The sequence below is a fragment of the Octopus bimaculoides genome, chromosome 9, assembly GCF_046866305.1.
Source record: "Octopus bimaculoides isolate indiv1 chromosome 9, ASM4686630v1, whole genome shotgun sequence".
In the NCBI taxonomy this organism is placed as follows: Eukaryota; Metazoa; Mollusca; class Cephalopoda; order Octopoda; family Octopodidae; genus Octopus; species Octopus bimaculoides.
In genome coordinates, this window is record NC_142936.1 from 45,139,365 (window position 1) to 45,158,228 (window position 18,864).

The 18,864-nt window shown below is 37.5% G+C and overlaps 1 protein-coding gene across 3 annotated transcripts in view; it reads right to left on the reverse strand.

Annotated features, from left to right (window-relative positions):
* LOC106873252 (uncharacterized) overlaps positions 1-18,864 on the reverse strand; it is a 74,321-nt gene that overhangs the window by 25,475 nt on the left and 29,982 nt on the right. For all 3 annotated transcript variants that reach the window (XM_089357491.1, XM_089357490.1, XM_089357492.1), the window contains 3 exons: positions 17,159-17,310; positions 10,986-12,434; positions 1,800-2,188 (listed from right to left, as the gene is read on the reverse strand). In XM_089357491.1, coding sequence (XP_089213617.1) covers positions 1,800-2,188; positions 10,986-12,434; positions 17,159-17,310 — 1,990 coding nt within the window. The remainder of the gene's footprint in view (positions 1-1,799; positions 2,189-10,985; positions 12,435-17,158; positions 17,311-18,864) is intronic.

Here is an 18,864-nt window from a genome sequence, read left to right on the forward strand (position 1 = left end):
ATTAAGCATACCTTGAGTATATATTTAACAGAAAACCATAATAATGTTATAACTTTTATTGACATAATGAAGTATTTAGCCACATGAGTGCCATTTCAACAGGTAACTTCAAAAATCCTATTAGTCATGGAATCTGTCATATGGCGTAGTGGCTAAGAGCGCGGGCTACTAACCCCAAGATTTGGAGTTAAATTCCATCGAACTCTGAATCGAAAAATACCTCGGGAATGAGAACCCAAGTTCAAAATTTCCCTAAGACACTTGAAGAAGGCTGGAGGGTATATCAGCCAAAACGTTGTGCCAACAGCAAACAAGATCAGGATAAATATCCATCGAATGTAAATAATGTAAATAAGGTAAATTTATTTTAATATGGGGTAGGATTGCCTTTGGCAGTAATTACAGCTTGCATTCTACAAGGTATGGACTCGTTCAAAATTTGAATTGTTTCCAAAGGAATTTTTGTCCATTCTTCAGCTAAAACAGTCTCCAGTTCTTGTAGTGATGATGGTGGAGGATATCTACTCCTTGTTTTTCTAAACTGCACCATAAATGTTCAATGATATTGAGATCTGGGAACTGTGGTGGCCAGATAAGAAGTTCAACTTCACCAGAATGTTCCTCGTGCCATTCAGTAACAACTTTAGCTGTGTGAATTAGTGCATTATCATCCTGAAAGATTGCGTTTCCCTCTAGAAACAGTTCTGCAACCATAGGATGAATTTGATCAGATAAAATGCTTAAATAGTCTTGACTATTAATTCTGTCATGAAGGGAAACCATCGGGCCAGTGGATTTCCAAGATTCAGCCCCCAGATCATCACAGATTCTCCTCTATGCTTAACAGTTAGAAGAAGGCAGTCTGGGTCAAAAGCTTCTTTTGGCTGTCTCCACACATATACTTGGTGGTTAGAAATAAGGTAAAGGATGACTCATCTGAGGAAATAACATTCTTCCACTGCTCTAGGGATCAATTCAGTAGGTTTTTACTCCACTCTAAATGCTTTGCAATGTTTGTTTTGAAAGTAGTAGTTTTCTGATTGCAGCCCTCCCATGAAATCCAGCTTTGTGCAGCTCCCGGTGAATAGTTTTTGTGGAAACTGGGTTCTTGAAGTGGTCATTAAACTCTAACAATTCGCGTAAGAGTTCGATAGTCCCTATCTGAAAGTTTTGGTCTTCTTCTGGTGTCTTGTTTCGACGAGTTAGGTTTATTCCCTCTTTCTCAGAGGCTGTCATTACTTTCGAGACCGCACTTCTTGATACACCAAACATTTCAGCTGTTTTCATTATGCTAGTGCCTGCCATACAAGCACCAATAATTTGACCTCTTTGAAAGTCCGATAGAGCTGTCATTTTAATGAATTTTAATTACCTTTTTCTGATGATATCTGAAAAGAAATAGCAATTTTAGCAAAATATATTAAACAACACTAATAATAAATCAAAAAATATAAAAATTAACAAGCTTTTGATGGCTTTATAGATATTTCAAAATTATGATGCTATGATACTAGGTGTTTCCATTATTTTGTCCAACCCCTGTATATACATACATATATTACACACAGACAGACACACAGATGATTATATACATACACATATAAGTTTCTTTCAGTTTCCATCAACCAAATCCATTGAGAAGGCTTTAACTGGGAGTACAGCAAAAGACATTTGTACTTGCCCAAGATGCCATGCAGTAGGATCTAGGGCAAGTATCTTCTACTATACCAAGTGACAAAAAGGATTAAAATATATGAATAATTCTTTTAAAAATATAAAGAACAAAAAGAACCACCTACATTGTTGTGGGCAAGGTTGAGAATAGTCAACTGGGAAAAAGGTATCTTGTCCTCCTTGTTTTCTCTCACAGGTCGTGTACTGTAGCAATTACAGGTTTTGATTCCTATGTCTAAAATGGGTACTTCACTTTCCTCTGATTCCTCTTCACTTGTCTCAAAAGAATACACATCAGAAGTGAGCACATCAGACTCAAATTCAGATTCAAGTTGCGATTCAGTTAGATGTGGATGCGGATGCTCAGCATCTGATTCTGCTGCTGATGACGACAGTAGTGGTTCTTCCTTGATTTTCGGCTCTAGCCCAAGCAGATCAAAGGAGTCAAGAGGAATTTCCTCATCATCCAGCCTTTCAGTAGTTTCCTTGATTTTTGACAGATTCATGAATAATTCTGATGGAAGAGAAAGAAGGGTGGAAGAAGTGCATTATGTGAAGACTGGAATTGCTATGATGAAGTGTGTGTGTGTGTGTGTGTGTGTGTGTGTGTGTGTGTGTGTGTGTATGCAAGCATGCACACAGACATGTATGTCTGTTCTCTGCCTGTGTATACCTGTGTATGTGTATGCCTGTGTGAATATGTATGGCAAATTCATGCCTTTGAGAGCTTTCCATTAATTAAACAAAATCTATATTTTTGCATATTAAAGCATAAATCATAAAGTCTCAATGTAAATGAAATAAAAGGGCAAGCATATTCCATCTAAGCTACTGATGCACTGAAAAAGGAAGTTCTCCACTCTTTTTTCTGCATATCAATGATGTAATAGAAAAGGGTTTACATTCTTATTACAGCCACAGTGAGGCTTTCTGATATTTAAACACATATATATATATATTTATATATATATATATATATATATATATATATATATATATATATATATATATATATTTATATATATATATATATATATATATATATATATATATATATATATTAATTTAATGGGGAAGGCCAGTTTATGGGATTACCCTGGGTTTCCTGTCCATAAAGGGTTTAGCTTTATGGCATATCGTCAGACCCTAAAACCTGTTGGCCTAAAACTTCTTCAAAATATGGGGGAAAAGCGAAAAGCCTTGCTATGAAGGTATACAAAAGGGGATTATCCCCTTTGCCATTATCTATTGACTTGTGGCTGTGCTGCCATCTAGCAGCCTCTAAAAAGTTATGAAGGTAAATAATGGGGGATTATTTCCCTTTATACATATATATATATATATATATATATATATATATATATATATATATATATATATGATGATTGCTTCATCTTGAGAGATGATAGCCATCCCATCAACACACCCCATCACACAGTACAATCCCTCTATTGATGAGCCCTTAGATGACTTTTAAGAACAGCTGCTGACTGACAAGGTTTAAAACACAAGTGACATGTTACTTAAGTTTCTTCTATATCTTTGCCCTTTGGAATCTGATTCTGAAGGAATGTTTTTGTGAACTAGCATATGTGTTTTAAGCCCAGATATTGTGTTACAAGTTTTTTGAGATTAGACACAAGTTGTAAAAGGTGGTTGGTGTCCAAGATCATAACCTATTTGGGCATTACGATTTTCATGTGACTTCATGTGGTGCACGTATCCTGCTTTTCACAACAGAACACGATCACATATAATATATACCCAATGTTCACTGTTGATTACAGTTCTAATTGTTCCTTTGCAACGGGTCCTTTTAAGTTCAGAGTGCTGAATCATCTTTTCCTCCCAGGCATTACAACCAGTCCTAACAGCACATCTCCACTAGAGCATCGTTTTCCCAATCACTTTTGTTCATATCTAGTTTTTTCAGGTTTTCCTTCACACAGTCTTTATACCTTTTCCTCGGCTTATGTTGTAGTCATTTACCAGAGTTGAGCTCACCATAAAAAAGACGCTTTGACAAACACTTGTCTTTAATTTTAATAACATGTCCAGTTCATCTCATTTGAGCCAAGATAACATGTTGTTCAACATGGCTGCAACATGCCATGCACAAAACCTCTGTATCTGGTATGAAACATTCCCACTTGACTCCTAAGATACATCTGAGGCACTTTTGATGAAATCACTTGAGCATTGTTATGTGACGCTTGTAAGTGGTCCATGTCTCACTTGAATAAAGAAGTGCAGACAATACACACACTTTATAGACACAGATTTTTGTCTGCAGGTAAATATCTCTATCCGCCCATACTTGCTTTTCGAGCTTTCCAAATACAACACTTCCTTTCTCTATTCGATAGTTTATATCTGCATCAAGACTACCATCTTTTGACAGTGTGCTTCCAAGGTAAACAAAAGTATCTAACCTTGTTCGATTCACAAAAATGTTTGGTTCAGGATATGTTTGTCCTGGCATGGGAGTAAACATTACTTTGGTTTTCCCAAAACTAATTGTGAGTCCGAAATGTACACAAGCAATACATACATATATGCACATACCTACATATATATGTATATATACATGCATGTCAAAAAACGTGAACATAATGAAAAACGAGAACATAGAAAAACAATGAAAACATAGAAAATGAACTTTTTTTCAGACAATGAAAGAAACAAATAGAGAAATAAGACAGGCAACATAAAGAACAATCCCTTCATCAGTTGTCCCCTGTTTTATCTACTCCACGTTTTGATGGTTGGGACAAGACGCGACTTCGTTAAAACAGTCCTTCCCGCAAAGCATTGCAGGAAGGGCTGTTTTAACGAAGAGCACAGGGTTACATAATCAGACTGTTAGCTAACATTCCGTTGAAACCCCAATGCAAAATCAATTGGTAAGATCAGCTGTAATGGATATATAACACTATGTTTTGCACTGCATTCTCCTTCACCACTCTCTACGCATGCTTTTTTGACAACGTCCTGTTACTTGTCAATAATATAAATAACCTAAGTTGTTTTTTTTTGTTTTTTTTTTGTACATACCTGTGGTGTGTGTCACACTTACTTCAAAAGAAGAGGTAAAAGGGTTGAAGGGAGAAGTACAACGAAAAAGAGAAATGAAAAGTGTTAAGCAGAGGAGGTATAGTTGAAGTGAGTGACAAAGCAGGAGGGAAGGGAGGGACAGAAGCAGAGGAAGTATAGTTGAAGCGAGAGGCAAAGCAGCAAAGAGGAAGTAAGAGGGAGTGAGAGAAGGGGGAGTTTGACAGTGCTGAGAAGTAAGAGAAATTAATGCATTATACGCAGGAGGACAGTTACAGGCAAGGAGATATAGAGAAGGGGGAGGGGAAAAGAGAGAGAGATTTAGAGAGATAGACTGAGTGAAGGAAGGGATTGGATAGAGAATAATAGTGAAATAGAATGGAACCATTCTCGGATCTTTTTTAAAACGGGGGCCACATTTTTCATTAATGTTTTACGTAGTGTTTTTGGTACCGAAAGACTTTCAAACTTCGTATACTTATCTATTTTGTGTTATAGAACAGAAAAATATTTTTGTATTCGAATTTATTTCATGTAAAAAATAGTCTTATTTCGATAATTTCAACCAATCACTGACAAGTATTCAGTTGTTTACATTTACTCCTTTGGCTCATTAAGCGATGTAAAGCGTATTTAATCTCCATACCTTCGTTTTATTTGTTTTTTTCATTTTAAATTTGCTTTAACCCTAACCCTAACCCTAGGGTTAGGGTTAGGGTTAGAGTTAGGGTTAGGGTTAGGGTTAATTGTTTCAGAATCGTTTGTTTATGTAGTCGGCACTTAATGTATATCGGCTGAATGGACGTCAGTGATTGGTTGAAATTACAGAAATACGACAATTTTAACATGGAATAATTTATGGATTTCTTTTTTTTTAAAGAAGACTAAGAGAAAAAGATGTTTTATATGACACATTCTACCAGTGTTCCAATTTTCAAAGTGTTTCGTTAATGAAAAATGTGGCCCCCGTTTTAAAAAAGATCCCCATTCTCATACAGAAAACGCCAGAAAAGTTTTCGCTTTCAACAATATATGATAAGCCATTGAAAATATGGAAATTGCAAAAAGAAATGTTGCCTACCTATCTATCTATCTATCTATCTACCTATCTATCTACCTATCTATCTCTCTGACAGTTATTCTGTCTGTCTGCCTCTCTCTCTCTCTCTCTCTGTCTGTCTATCTCTCAGCAAATAGCTGTGGATGTTATTGCTACTTTTCTACAGTTGAAGGGAGAGGTAGAAAGAAAAAGAGAAATAAAAAGTGTTAAGCAGAGGAGGAAGCAGAAGAGGTAGACTTGAAGTGAATGGCAAAGCGGGAGCAAGGGAGGAACAGACAGGAAGTGAGAGAGAAAGTGAGGAGTGTCTGAAAGGAAGGTGGCATTCCTTATTGTTTTGTTTTTAAATGTTTATTAGTATTTTCAGACAGTACATACATAGATACATACACACATTGTTAAATTAAAAGCGGGACAGAGGTGGTACGGAGAGGAGGTATTTTCAGAGTAGACTGATACATACATCACAAAAAAAAGTAGATATATAAATCGAAAGAAAAGTTCTGTTGTGTCTGGGGAGAGTCATTTTCTTATCGTGCCTTAAAAATTAACACACTCACCGTTAAAATTTCCACTTATTATTTTTATTTTCCTAAAATTTTCGTTGCGTCTTGCAACCTTTTCAATAGTCTTGACTCTGTCCGTTATTCACGTTGCGTTCTGTTTTTGCTTTTCTTTTCTTTTTTTCTTCTTGTTTTTGCGCATGCGTGTGTCTCAGTGTGTGTGCATGTGTGTGTTAGCTATAAATACAGTGTCACCCATCCAGAAAGGGATTCTGTTCCAGTTAGTCAGCCAGCAGTTAGCAGAACACTTGGATGAGAGTACAGCTATTTTCAGTGGGACTCCAGAAGGACACTACCTCTGACGGCAGACTTCAACATGAATAGCTGTGTTATTTCACCAGCTTAACACCATAGATTTCAGGATTACATTAAGCTCGCATGGCAAATCCCATTATTCTCTATGGACGGAACCTGCCTGTTTAAACTTTTGATTACCTTTATTGCAGTATGTTTCTACCCATTTGTGTAATAGTAAGTCCAATGGCTTTCCTTCACTGCTACATACAACAATTTTTTTATCTCGTTGCAACCCAAATAAATTATGATGTTTTTGGACACTAAACCCCGCTTGCGAAGACCTTTTGAGGCAAGTGAAATTGAAATCGAACTAAATTCGACGACTGGCACCCATGCCAACGTCGTCTCCTTCATTGGACACGAAACTCAGCTTGCGAAGACTTATTGGGGCAAGCGAAAGCGAAATCGGGATGGCACTTGTGCCCAGCGTCGCCTTTCTGGCACTTGTGCCCGTGACATGTGTAAGCATTTTCAAGCGAGATTGTTGCCAGTGCCCCTGGACTGGCTCTTGTGCAGGTGGCACATAAAATACACCATTTTGAGCGTGGCCATTGCCAGTACTGCCTGACTGGCCTTCATGCGGGTGACACGTAAAATCACCCACTACACTCTCTGAGTGGTTGGCGTTAGGAAGGGCATCCAGCTGTAGAAACTCTGCCAAATCAGTTTGGAGCCTGGTGTAGCCATCTGGTTTCACCAGTCCTCAGTCAAATCGTCCAACCCATGCTAGCATGGAAAGCGGACGTTAAACGATAATGATGATGTTCTAATATGGCCTTCTGAGGTATTTTCTTAATGCCTTACAGATGCAACTCTTTCACTGACTTTCCACATTGTGTGTTTATTTGGTAACATGCTAAAATTCGTAACACTTTACTGAAGTTACATTCTTACATAGTTGCATTTGAAAACAGAAACAATTCCATTATGCTGGTGACCTGAATATTGAAATGTTTCTTCAGGAAATATTACCTAAAAAAAAATTAATATTTTTCTAGAATAGTGTAGCAGATGTGTTGTGGATCTCATGACTTTCAAATATATTCTCTTCAATATTCTTTTTTTCCAATATGGCTACCTTTCTCTTCTTTCCAATATGGCTACCTTTCTTCTTCACATGTAACCTTGTGGCACCACAAGGTTACGCATGCATAGACTAGACTGACTTGCCTTGATTTGAATTTACTGCCGCTCACTGCCATCACTGTAAAATTTGCTCCTGCTGCAAGTTATATCATTCACTGGATTTGTTTAATGGGTTAAAAGAATAAAATAGAAACAAAACGTGGATTAATTCTTTTTTAAAGCCTTACTTGTGATATCTGTTCTGTGAGAACAGTGCTCATCATGTTTAAACAGCTTTTCTTCTGCAATCACCCAGGAGGCTGTGAACCACTTTCCTTGACAGACATATGGTCAAATCTCTCTTTCCTCGGATTTGGCCCTGCAAAGAGTTTTCAATGAATTTTCATCATTGCTGAATCATTCTTCATTGCCCTGGACTTCTCCCTTGATTTACTGAGCTCCTCCAGCCCTGCTTCCTGAAGGATGATTTCATCTTGCTTGCACCTGCTTGACTGTTTTTCTGCTGCTGAGAAATACTCTCCTTACAGCATCGCTCCTTGCTCCCCTGTCTCCAATGCAAAGCTTCAGCTTGTATATAGTGCATCAGGTATAGTAACTGACTACTGTTTCCCAGTCATTTCATCAACACTTTCAAGCATCTTATCTCCTTTGAATTCACTCAACACATCGTCTTCTGAATTTGCGACATGCGAATTCTGATCCTTGCTTATGCCAGCCTCTGCAGATTTGGTTTGACGTCGCCGAAGCCCTACCCACTCTGTCTCAACTTGGATCTTCAGCCTCTGAGAAGCTCATTTTGGCTACTCTCTTCTATCCACTATGAGGTGTTACATTCACTGGCTGATCTTAATTCTGCATCCACTTTCAGCACACCAGACGCACAGTTCTGTCACAGCTGCTTTCATCTCATTGGCCCCTGGCATGCAAGACTGTATATATTTCCTCTGACCATTCTCGTGTTTGAACATTTTGTCTTTTCTCACATTTGTGTGAATATACTGCTTGTATTTGTGCTTTCTCTTTATTTTTTTCCTATCAACTTACAGTCTGAAGTTGTGTCATGTAGTGAGTCAAGGAAGTGCTATTTAGTTGTTGCGTATTAACACAGTAGTTCTATGGCAACTTCAGCCAATTAAAGCTAGCTGCAGATTGATATAGGCAGCAGCTTCCATCCAGCAGTATTTTGTGCCTTTTTTCAATAGTTAGCTATAAATACAGCATCATCCATCCAAAAAGGGATTCTACTCCAGTTGGACAGCCAGCAGTTAGCAGAAGACTTGGATGAGAGTACAGCTATTTCCAGTGAGACTCCAGAAGGACACTACCTCTGACGGCATACTTCAGGATTTATTCTGCAGTCTTCAAAATCATTTGGACAGAAAAAAATATGAATTCTGTAGATGAGGTCAAAACAGTACTGGAGGAGTATTTTTCATCCCAGACAATTGAATTTTGGAAGAGGGGCCTTGCAAGTCTACCAGACATATGGAAGAGCATTGTAGAAAGTGAAGGAGAATATATTTTAGATTAAAAAAGAACTTTGTTTATCTTAATTTTGAAAAATAAAAGAAGTATTAGAAAACCCCACATCATTTATGGGATGACCCAATACATTCATACATACATATACATTTTAAAAATGGGGAAGGCTAGTTTAATGGATTACCCTGGGTTTCCCATCCATGAAAGATTTAGCTTCATGGTGTATAGTCAGACCATAAAACCTGTTAACCAAAGACCTTGTAGTAACGCCGTGCGCAGTCTCACGCATGCGTGGAATTCAACAAGCAAGCTTTCCTGCTTCATTCTGTCTCTTTCTTGGTCGGCCGGCCATGAGCATGGACGTGTCAAGCAGTGTCTCCAACATTCCAACTCTGGAGACAGTCTCTTTCTTGCTGGCCAGCAATTGAGCATGGACATGTTTAGCTGTCTCACACCATCTTTAGGACTTACACTAGACAGCTCGCTTACATCTACATACCAACGTCCCAACAACAATGCTCACACACACAGAAGCTGTAACAACAAACAAGAGCTAAAGATGTATATATTTACAACCTGAATAAACGTTGTTTAAGTTGATAGTCTGGAGTTCAGCGTTCCGTTATATTCATAATTTTATATAGGAAAGTCAGGTATACATCTAATGATGTATAACCCACTTTCCTATAACCTCTTCAAAATATGGAGCGGGGAAAGCCCCATTATGAAGGTAACCAATAGGAGATTATCTCCCTTTAGCCTTTTGGGGACCGCAAGTTGGCAACAGCCAGAAGTCAATAGGTCATGGCAAAGGGAGATAATCCACTATTGTTTACCTTTGTAACCTTTTAGAGACCATAATATGGTGGCAGGTGGCACAGCCAGAAGTCAATAGCCAATGACAAAGATAATCCCCTATTGTTTACCTTTTTAACGAGGTTTTTCCCCCTCCATATTTTGGAGAGGTCTTAGGCCAACAGGTTTTGGGGTCTGATGAAATGCCATAAAGCTAAACACTTTATGGACGGGAAACACAGGGTTATCCCATAAACCGGCCTTCCTATTTTAAAAATTCACTGCTCTACATCTTTGAGTGTGCTTCTTCTCCAGATTTATGTTTTTTACAAATGATATATAACATTTGAACTCTCTGAAGAAGCCTTGAGGCTCAACCATTGTCCAATGTTTGTTCATCCCTGTATATCACTGACGTGATAAGGATAACTTGGAAGATTTTACAGCCTCATGGTAAAAACGGCTGCAAGAGTTTAGTATTTGTACACTCATCTATTATTATTCATTTATATATATATATATATATATATATATATATATATATATATATATATGTTTACATATTTATAGGCTTATTTCATTCATTTACTTGGATCACCTACACATATGTTTGTAATCAATCAATAAATAAATATAATTGAATGTTTACTGGCTGAAGTTTGTCGATTGTTTATCCTCCCCATTTTCTTATTTGCCTTATATATATATATATATATATATATATATAACAAACTCCTTTCAGTTTCTGTCTACCAAATCCACTCACAAGGCTATAGTAGAAGATACTTGCCAAAGGTACCATGCAGTGAGACTGAACCCAAAACCTAGTGGTTGAGAAGCAAACTTCTTACCACGCAACTATGCTTGCACCAACTGTTTGTGTATTTTTCATATCTGACCACTGAAACTGCAAAAATCTAACTGGAACTTACTGAACAACAACAACAACAACAACAAAATCAACACAAAATATTACTTACTCAGGTCTTCAATTGATGGAATCTCTTCCATTAAGAGCATATCATCAGACAAGTGAGAAGAAATAAATGACTCGTGATTACTGAAATCATTTAAAACAGCAGAAACTGGAGTTCTTGCATCAAGTTCTTCAGTTAAACATCCACTGCAATAATCTTTACTGTCAGTATGTGCTTCATCTGTACAGATATGTGAGCCTTCCCTACTGGCAGAAAATGCTCCCAGACTTTCAGTAAATTCTACTACACTGCCATAGAGTTCTTCCTTACTACTACATAATACTTCTCCATCGCTTTCTGGTTTTTCCGTACTTCCATACAATTCTTCCCTACTGCTATCTTTTCTTTTCCTACTGCCACGTAATCCTTCTCTACTTATACGTAATCTTTTTCTACTGACATCTGATCCTTTTCTGCTGCCATCTGATCCTTTTCTACTGACATCTGATCCCTTTCTACTGCCATCTGATCCCTTTTTACTGCCATCTGATCCTTTTCTACTGACATCTGATCCTTTTCTACTGCCATCTGATCCCTTTCTACTGCCATCTGATCCCTTTCTACTGCCATCTGATCCCTTTCTACTGCCATCTGATCCTTTTCTACTGCCATCTGATCCCTTTCTACTGCCATCTGATCCTTTTCTACTCCTAGGTGATCCTTTTCTACTGCCATCTGATCTTTCCCTGCTTCTCCGTAAGCATTCTTTTATATCTTCTTGAAGATCTTTATCACAGCAATGAGATGCTTTTCTAGTGCTAAGTAACAGTTCTCTATCACCATATGAGTCTTCCACATTGTACTGAAATTCTTCCTGAATACTGCTTAATTCTTCCTTACTGTTAGGTAATCTTTCCTTACTGTTAGGTAATCTTTCTTTACTGTTAGGTAATCTTTCCTTACTGTTAGGTAATCTTTCTTTACTGTTAGGTAATCTTTCCTTACTGTTAGGTAATCTTTCCTTACTACCAAATGATCCTTCACTACTGCCAAATAATTCTTCGTTACTACTATGTACTTCTTCCCTCCTATCAGGTACCCTCCTTTCAGTTAAATCTTCCAGGCTACCAATTGTTTTTTCTGTATGCCCAGTCTTTCCTTCTATACTACTAACTGATTCTTCTACATTGCTAAATGCTTCTCCAACATATTTTTGTTCTTTGCTGCTTTGTGATTTATCGTCACTGATATATAACACTTCTCTACTGCCAGGTAATGCTACTTTACTGGCAAGTGATTCATTTTCACTCAAAGATAATTCTTCCTCAGTGTCATGTAACACTTCAAGTGGCTGATTTTCTCTGTCATGGATTTCTTTGTTGAGATCTTGGCATTTTAGGTTTTCATCTTCAAGTGTTCTTTCTGCTTGATCTGAAGGTTTCTGGTATTCCACATCTTCAACGGCTGCTTTTGGCTTTTCCAAAGTCTTCTCTTTCTGGTTCTCATCAAGAACTAAATTTAGAAATAAATGGATTTATTTGAAGCAGGTTACACCAAGTTTTGTAGCTAATAGTAGAGGAAATGGACAAGGTCAACAGTAATGATTTCAATATATTCTTTGTACATAAACTGACTCTAGAGAGGGATGAAAAACAGGGTCAAATAAGAATTACGAGAACAAATTTAAAACATGAAACAACATCATAACCTTCTTTTAGGTTTTTAGCTTTATCATGTATCAATATCTCAAAGAGCTCAGTGAATTAGAATATTATTACCCTTAATTTGGTAATAGGAAATGGCATTAGTAGGCATCCACCTGTAGAAACAATGTCAAATTTGACACTGAAACTCTGCATCTCACAAGATCCTGTGAAACCATTCGACCAATGATAGCATGGAAAAAGGACATGAAATGATGGTGATGATGATGATGATGATGATGATGATGATGAAAATAGATACAATGACTTCAACCGTTCATCAATGTTTTCATGCATGTAATCCAAGAATAAGATATAATGATCAGAGATAAAGTTAATTATAATGTAATCACCACTGTCATCATCATCACCATCATCATCACCATCATCACCATCATCATCATTTCTTTGATGTCCACTTTTTCATGCTTACATGAGTCACATGGAGATCATTGAGGCAGTCTTTCAATGACTGGATGAAAATTTCTATCACCAAACAAGGTAATGTTTCCTTGTGACCTGACATGTTTTCATGGAAGATTGGAAACAAATAACAAAATGTCTAAACAAAGAAGTGCAAGCAAACACACACAGACACATACACACACATATATGCAAAAATGCATACATATTCATACATATATACACACATATATTTTTACATTATTTCATTTATATATATATATATACACAAATAAAAACATACATACATACATACATACATACATACATACACATATATAAAAATCCAAATTGTGAAAATGGAGCAGGTAAAATCCAGGTTATATACGTTTCCTAGCTAGCAGAAGTTTGGAATTAATCCTCAATGAGAAGTACTCCACTAGCTAGTCATCAGGCCAAAGATACCTCAGTTAAATGAAGGTTACATTGTCATCAATGGATCCCAAGTTAAATTACATCTCCGGCAACTGAACTTGGGGTCCCTTAATGACAATGTAATATTCATTTAACTAAGCTGTCTTTGGCCTGATGAGTAGCTAGTGGAGTACCCTTCATTGAGTAATTATTACTTCCAAGTTTCTGCTAGCTAGGAAACATATTTAGCTTGGATTTTACCAGTTCCATTCTCTCAATTTGGATTTTTATTCACATTCATAGCAATCCTAGTTGCTAACTGTGAACTATAAAACTTTTTTCAGCTTATCAAACTTCAGTAAGGGAAAAACCTATAACATTTTATGCCAATAAACTGTTGTTGTTCTTGAAAGTTGTTTTTATACCTTACTAACTCCTTACACCTAGAACCTTGGATCTTACAATTGTATAACATACATACGTACGTACGTACGTATGTACGTATGTATGTATGTATGTATGTATGTATGTAAAGTCATAAATAACAGAAATAATTTGACAAAATTTTATTTAACACTAAGAAAATTCTAATATCATGGCAAATTGTTTTGTAACTTAAAAACATGTAAATAATTTATATTGTTATATTTAATTTTTTGCATTTCGCATTAATGCAGACATATAAGTAATTTATTTATTATTAAACATAATAATAATACTCTTTTTACTCTTTTACTTGTTTCATTCATTTGACTGCGGCCATGATGGAGCACCACCTTTAGTCGAGCAAATCGACCCCAGGACTTATTCTTTGTAAGCCTAGTACTTATTCTATCAGTCTCTTTTGCCGAACCGCTAAGTTACGGGGACGTAAACACACCACCATCGGTTGTCAAGCGATGTTGGGGGGACAAACACAGACACACAAACACACATACATATTTATATATATATATATATATATATATATACATATATACGATGGGCTTCTTTCAGTTTCCATCTACCAAATCTACCCACAAGGCTTGCTTTGGTCGGCCCAAGGCTATAGTAGAAGACACTTGCCCAAGGTGCCACGCAGTGGGACTGAACCCGGAACCATGTGGTTGGTAAGCAAGCTACTTACCACACAGCCACTCCTGCGCCTACAAATTATTTATATGTTTTTAAATTATGAAACAATTTATCGTGATATTAGAATTTTCTTATTGTAAAATAAAATTGCGTCAAACTATTTCTGTGTCATTTATGACTTTATACACTCCTTATCATTTTCTCTTGTATCAGACTGTATATTCTGTTTTGTACAATGATACGTTGAACTATTTTTTGAGTACTACTGGATTACTTGAATCCATATATTGTAAAGGCAACGAGCTGGCAGAAATGTTAGTGCACCGGGCGAAATGCTTAGCGGTATTTCGTCTACTGTTATGTTCAGAGTTCAAATTCCGCCAAGGTCGACTTTGCCTTTCATTCTTTCTGGGTCGATAAATAAAGTACCAGTTACACACTGGGGTCGATGTAATCGACTTAATCCCTTTGTCTGTCCTTGTTTGTCCCCTCTATGTTTAGCCCCTTGTGGGCAATAAAGAAATATATATATATATGTATATATATATACATAGACACACACACTGCTATGCAGGTGTGCTCAGATCTCACATAGCAGTCTACTCACATAGCTCAGTCAACAGATTACCAGATTTCTAATCTGAGGGCCAAGGGTTCATATCCTTCCATGAGCACACATAATTATACTGAGAGAGCCATGTATCTCTACAGCAAGACATCTGTTCCTGCACCCAATCAACACTTGGCACAAAGCCACTTCCTTCAATTCTGCAACCCCTTTCCATCAAGGAAACTTGTCTTGTGTAAGTGAAGGGCTGACAGGGACATATTGGGTGAAGGGACACTTTTACGTGTTGCTGCACAGATGCCTTTAGGTGGCACCACACGGACGCTATTAGGTGGCACCAGATGGACATTTTGAGTAAAATAGAAATCAAAGGGATCCATAGGCAAAAAATGGTGAAGAAACACTGGTTTATATTATTATATATTATATATTATATTATTCAAATGTCAGGCCTCACTGAGGTGATGACAAGTGACCAAGACCTTTTGTAATATGCTAATATGCTGTACTTGAATGGCGGTGAGCTAGCAGAAACATTAGCACGCAGGGTGAAATGCTTAGTGGTATTTCATCTGTCTTTATGTTCTGAGTTCAAATTCATCCCTTCGGAGGTCGATAAATTAAGTACCAGTCGCATACTGAGGGTAGGGGGTTGATCTAATCGATTGGCCATCCCCTCCCTAAAAATATTGGGCCTTGTGCCTAGAGTAGAAAAGAATATGCTGTACTTGAGAAGATTCATCAAGCCAAGTGAAATCATAGTTGTGGCTATTGCCAGTGTCAACTAAATAGCACTCATGGAATCATAATCATGGCCGTTGCTGGTGTTATGTAAATGCCAACAGCATGTAAAAAGCACCCATTACACTCTCAGAGTGGTTGGTGTTAGGAAGAGCATCCAGCCATAGAAACGATGCCAAATCAGACTGGAACCTGGTGCAGCCCTCCGGCTTATCAGTTCCAGTCAAACTGTCTAAACCATGCTAGCATGGAAAGCAGACGTTAAATGACGATGATGATGATGGTGACAGTGGCAAGCTGGCAAAATCGTTACCAAGACCAATAAAATGAGTACCAGTTAAGTATTGGGGTCATTGTAATTGACTAGCCCCACCCTGCTTCACCAAAATTTCAGGTTTGGTGCCTATAGTAGAAAGAATTATTTAAGTTAGGGAGTAGGAAGAGTGTTTCCACTTTCATGATATGTTATTAGTGAATAAACAAATGTGTCAAGAAGACTCAGTAACAAAAAAAATGTTACTGATAACGGTCATGGAGAGTTTAAGTGTCTTTCACATATTTATAAAAAAGGGTAAAGACCCCCTTCAGTCACGAATGACTATGGGATTGTACCAAGAAAATTTCCCTCCAGAGCAGAAGTCTGGGCAAAGTTGTTTATGGAAAACTAGCAGTCACCCGTGCATACCAGCCTCCGCTCTCCACACCACCAATGTTGACCAAGGGAAAGGCAAAGGGTGATACAGATTGGTGCCAGTGAAGTTACAACTCATTTGTACAGTTGAGTGAACTGGAGCAATGTGAAATAAAGTGTCTTGCTCAAGTACAGGACACACAGCCCAATCTGGGAATCGAACTCAGTACCTCGTGATTGTGAGCCTTGATGCTCTAACTACAGAGCCATGTGCCTTCACTAGGTAATTATAACCAGATTGAAAAAAAGGTACTGAATGTCTAGTTGCCAGAATCTTGGTAGTGTGCTTATACAATATTAGATTTTACGCTTTAAAGTTAGCGTCATTTGCTACACGGTACCCTCGTAAACATGCATACACCCCGTATGCATGTTTACGAGAGTACCCCTTCAAACTACCACAAGAATTCGAGCCATTCAATCAACAGAATTACCTACTTTTTGAATTGCAGACACTGAGTATCTCACAGGCATTTGCACACTTAACTGAAGCTTCAGGTAGAATTAGCTGCGATCTTGGATCACAATGGAATTCTACAGAATCTAGCATCTACTAATTTTACTTTACACTTGAAGCTTTCAGCAACAGAAATGTGTTTAGGTCAAAATTGTAGTGTAAGAAAAAAGAAAAGTAGTTGTTAACCTCTGAAATAACCGGTTTCCTTTCTTTCCAGTTCTGGTGGCTGAATATCCTGCATAAAACTGTCCACTGGAGGAAATATGTTTTCTGTACTCTCCTTCTCCAAACGAGGAATGTGGTAGATGGAGTTTCCTTCAAGGTCTAAATATATCAAGCTGCAAACAGAACATTTGTAAGCATTTATATCATCATCATCATCATCATCATCACCATCATCACCATCATCCCCATCATCACTACCACCACCATCACCGCCATCATGATCATCATAATTCCCACCAACACACTATCACACCAATCATCATCATCATCATCAATTTAATGTTCACTTATCTATACTTGCATGGTTTAGACAAAATTTGTTAAGACAAATTGTTTGGGGGTGGATGCCCTCTCTGACACCAACCTTCAACCACTCCCCCTAGTCTTAACACATTTTCTTGGAAAACTGCACAAGAAAAAATAAAAAGAGACAACTTGTATGACAGTAATCCTTTTAACTATAAGCACAAGGCCTGAAACTTTTGGGGTAGGGGATAAGTTGATTACATCCCCCACCCCAGTTCTTGGTGCTTATTTAATTAATCCCAAAAGGATGAAAGGCTAAATTGACTTTGGCAGAATTTGAACCCAAGACATAAAGACAAAAGAAATGCTGCTATGCATTTTGTCTGGTGCAATAATAATTCTGCCAGCTTGCTGCACTTGTATAACAGCAATGCTTGCTTAAAATTTCTGCATGATATCACAACAACGAAACACACACACACACACACACACACACACACACAATGGCCTTCCTTTCAGCTTGTTTACCAGATTCACTCAAAAGGCTGTGGTCAGCCTTAGATAAGGAAATACATACTTACATGTTTCATAGCAATTGCAAAATCACATTTGCCAAAAATTGTGGACATAAACCAGGTATATTTTGATCCCCCACCCCACCCCCGCCATCCCGAGTGCTCAACTAGTACAAGTCGACCACAGCAGAGTTTGAACTCTGAATGTAAAGATGCACGATATGCCACTAGGCATTTTTGCCCAGCATGCTAATGATTTTGCTAGTTCACCACTTTAAAAATGATAAACATTATACATTTCTGTCCAAAATTGGTGTTAATAATTATTAACACCAATTTTGGACAGAAATGTTCATCAGGACAAAACCATTCACAGAGAATATTTTTCTTGTGTTCTCAGCAATCATCAAAGGGTAATTGGTGTTACCTTTATAACAGCATATTTATTAGCCTAATTCACGTGGTATGTTTGTTAAAAATAGATATGCACTATATAGTATCCTCATGAGTCAAGTTTGATCATATTTCAGCATGGTCTGAGAAAGATTGGGAAGTTTACTTCCCAACCACGAGGTTTCAGGTTCAGTCACACTGCATGGCACTTCAAACAAATGTCTTCTGCTATTGCTCCAGATCAAATCTAATTGGCAGGATGACAACTGGGTCCAGCCTGTGATACACTGGGACACCTGCCAAGCCAGACCTGTTTCTCCGACGTTCCCAAGCTTTTTTTGCTATTTACTGAATCTGTTTGAGACATCTTAGAGTAAGTTACAAGTGCATTTTTAAGTTTCTGCCAACCAACCAATTCAATGATTTTACTAAAATTTTGTGTACAGGAAATATCTGTACAGATGAATAATTTTCAGTGGGTGTAGCTTGAACTGTACTACTCCCACCAATTGG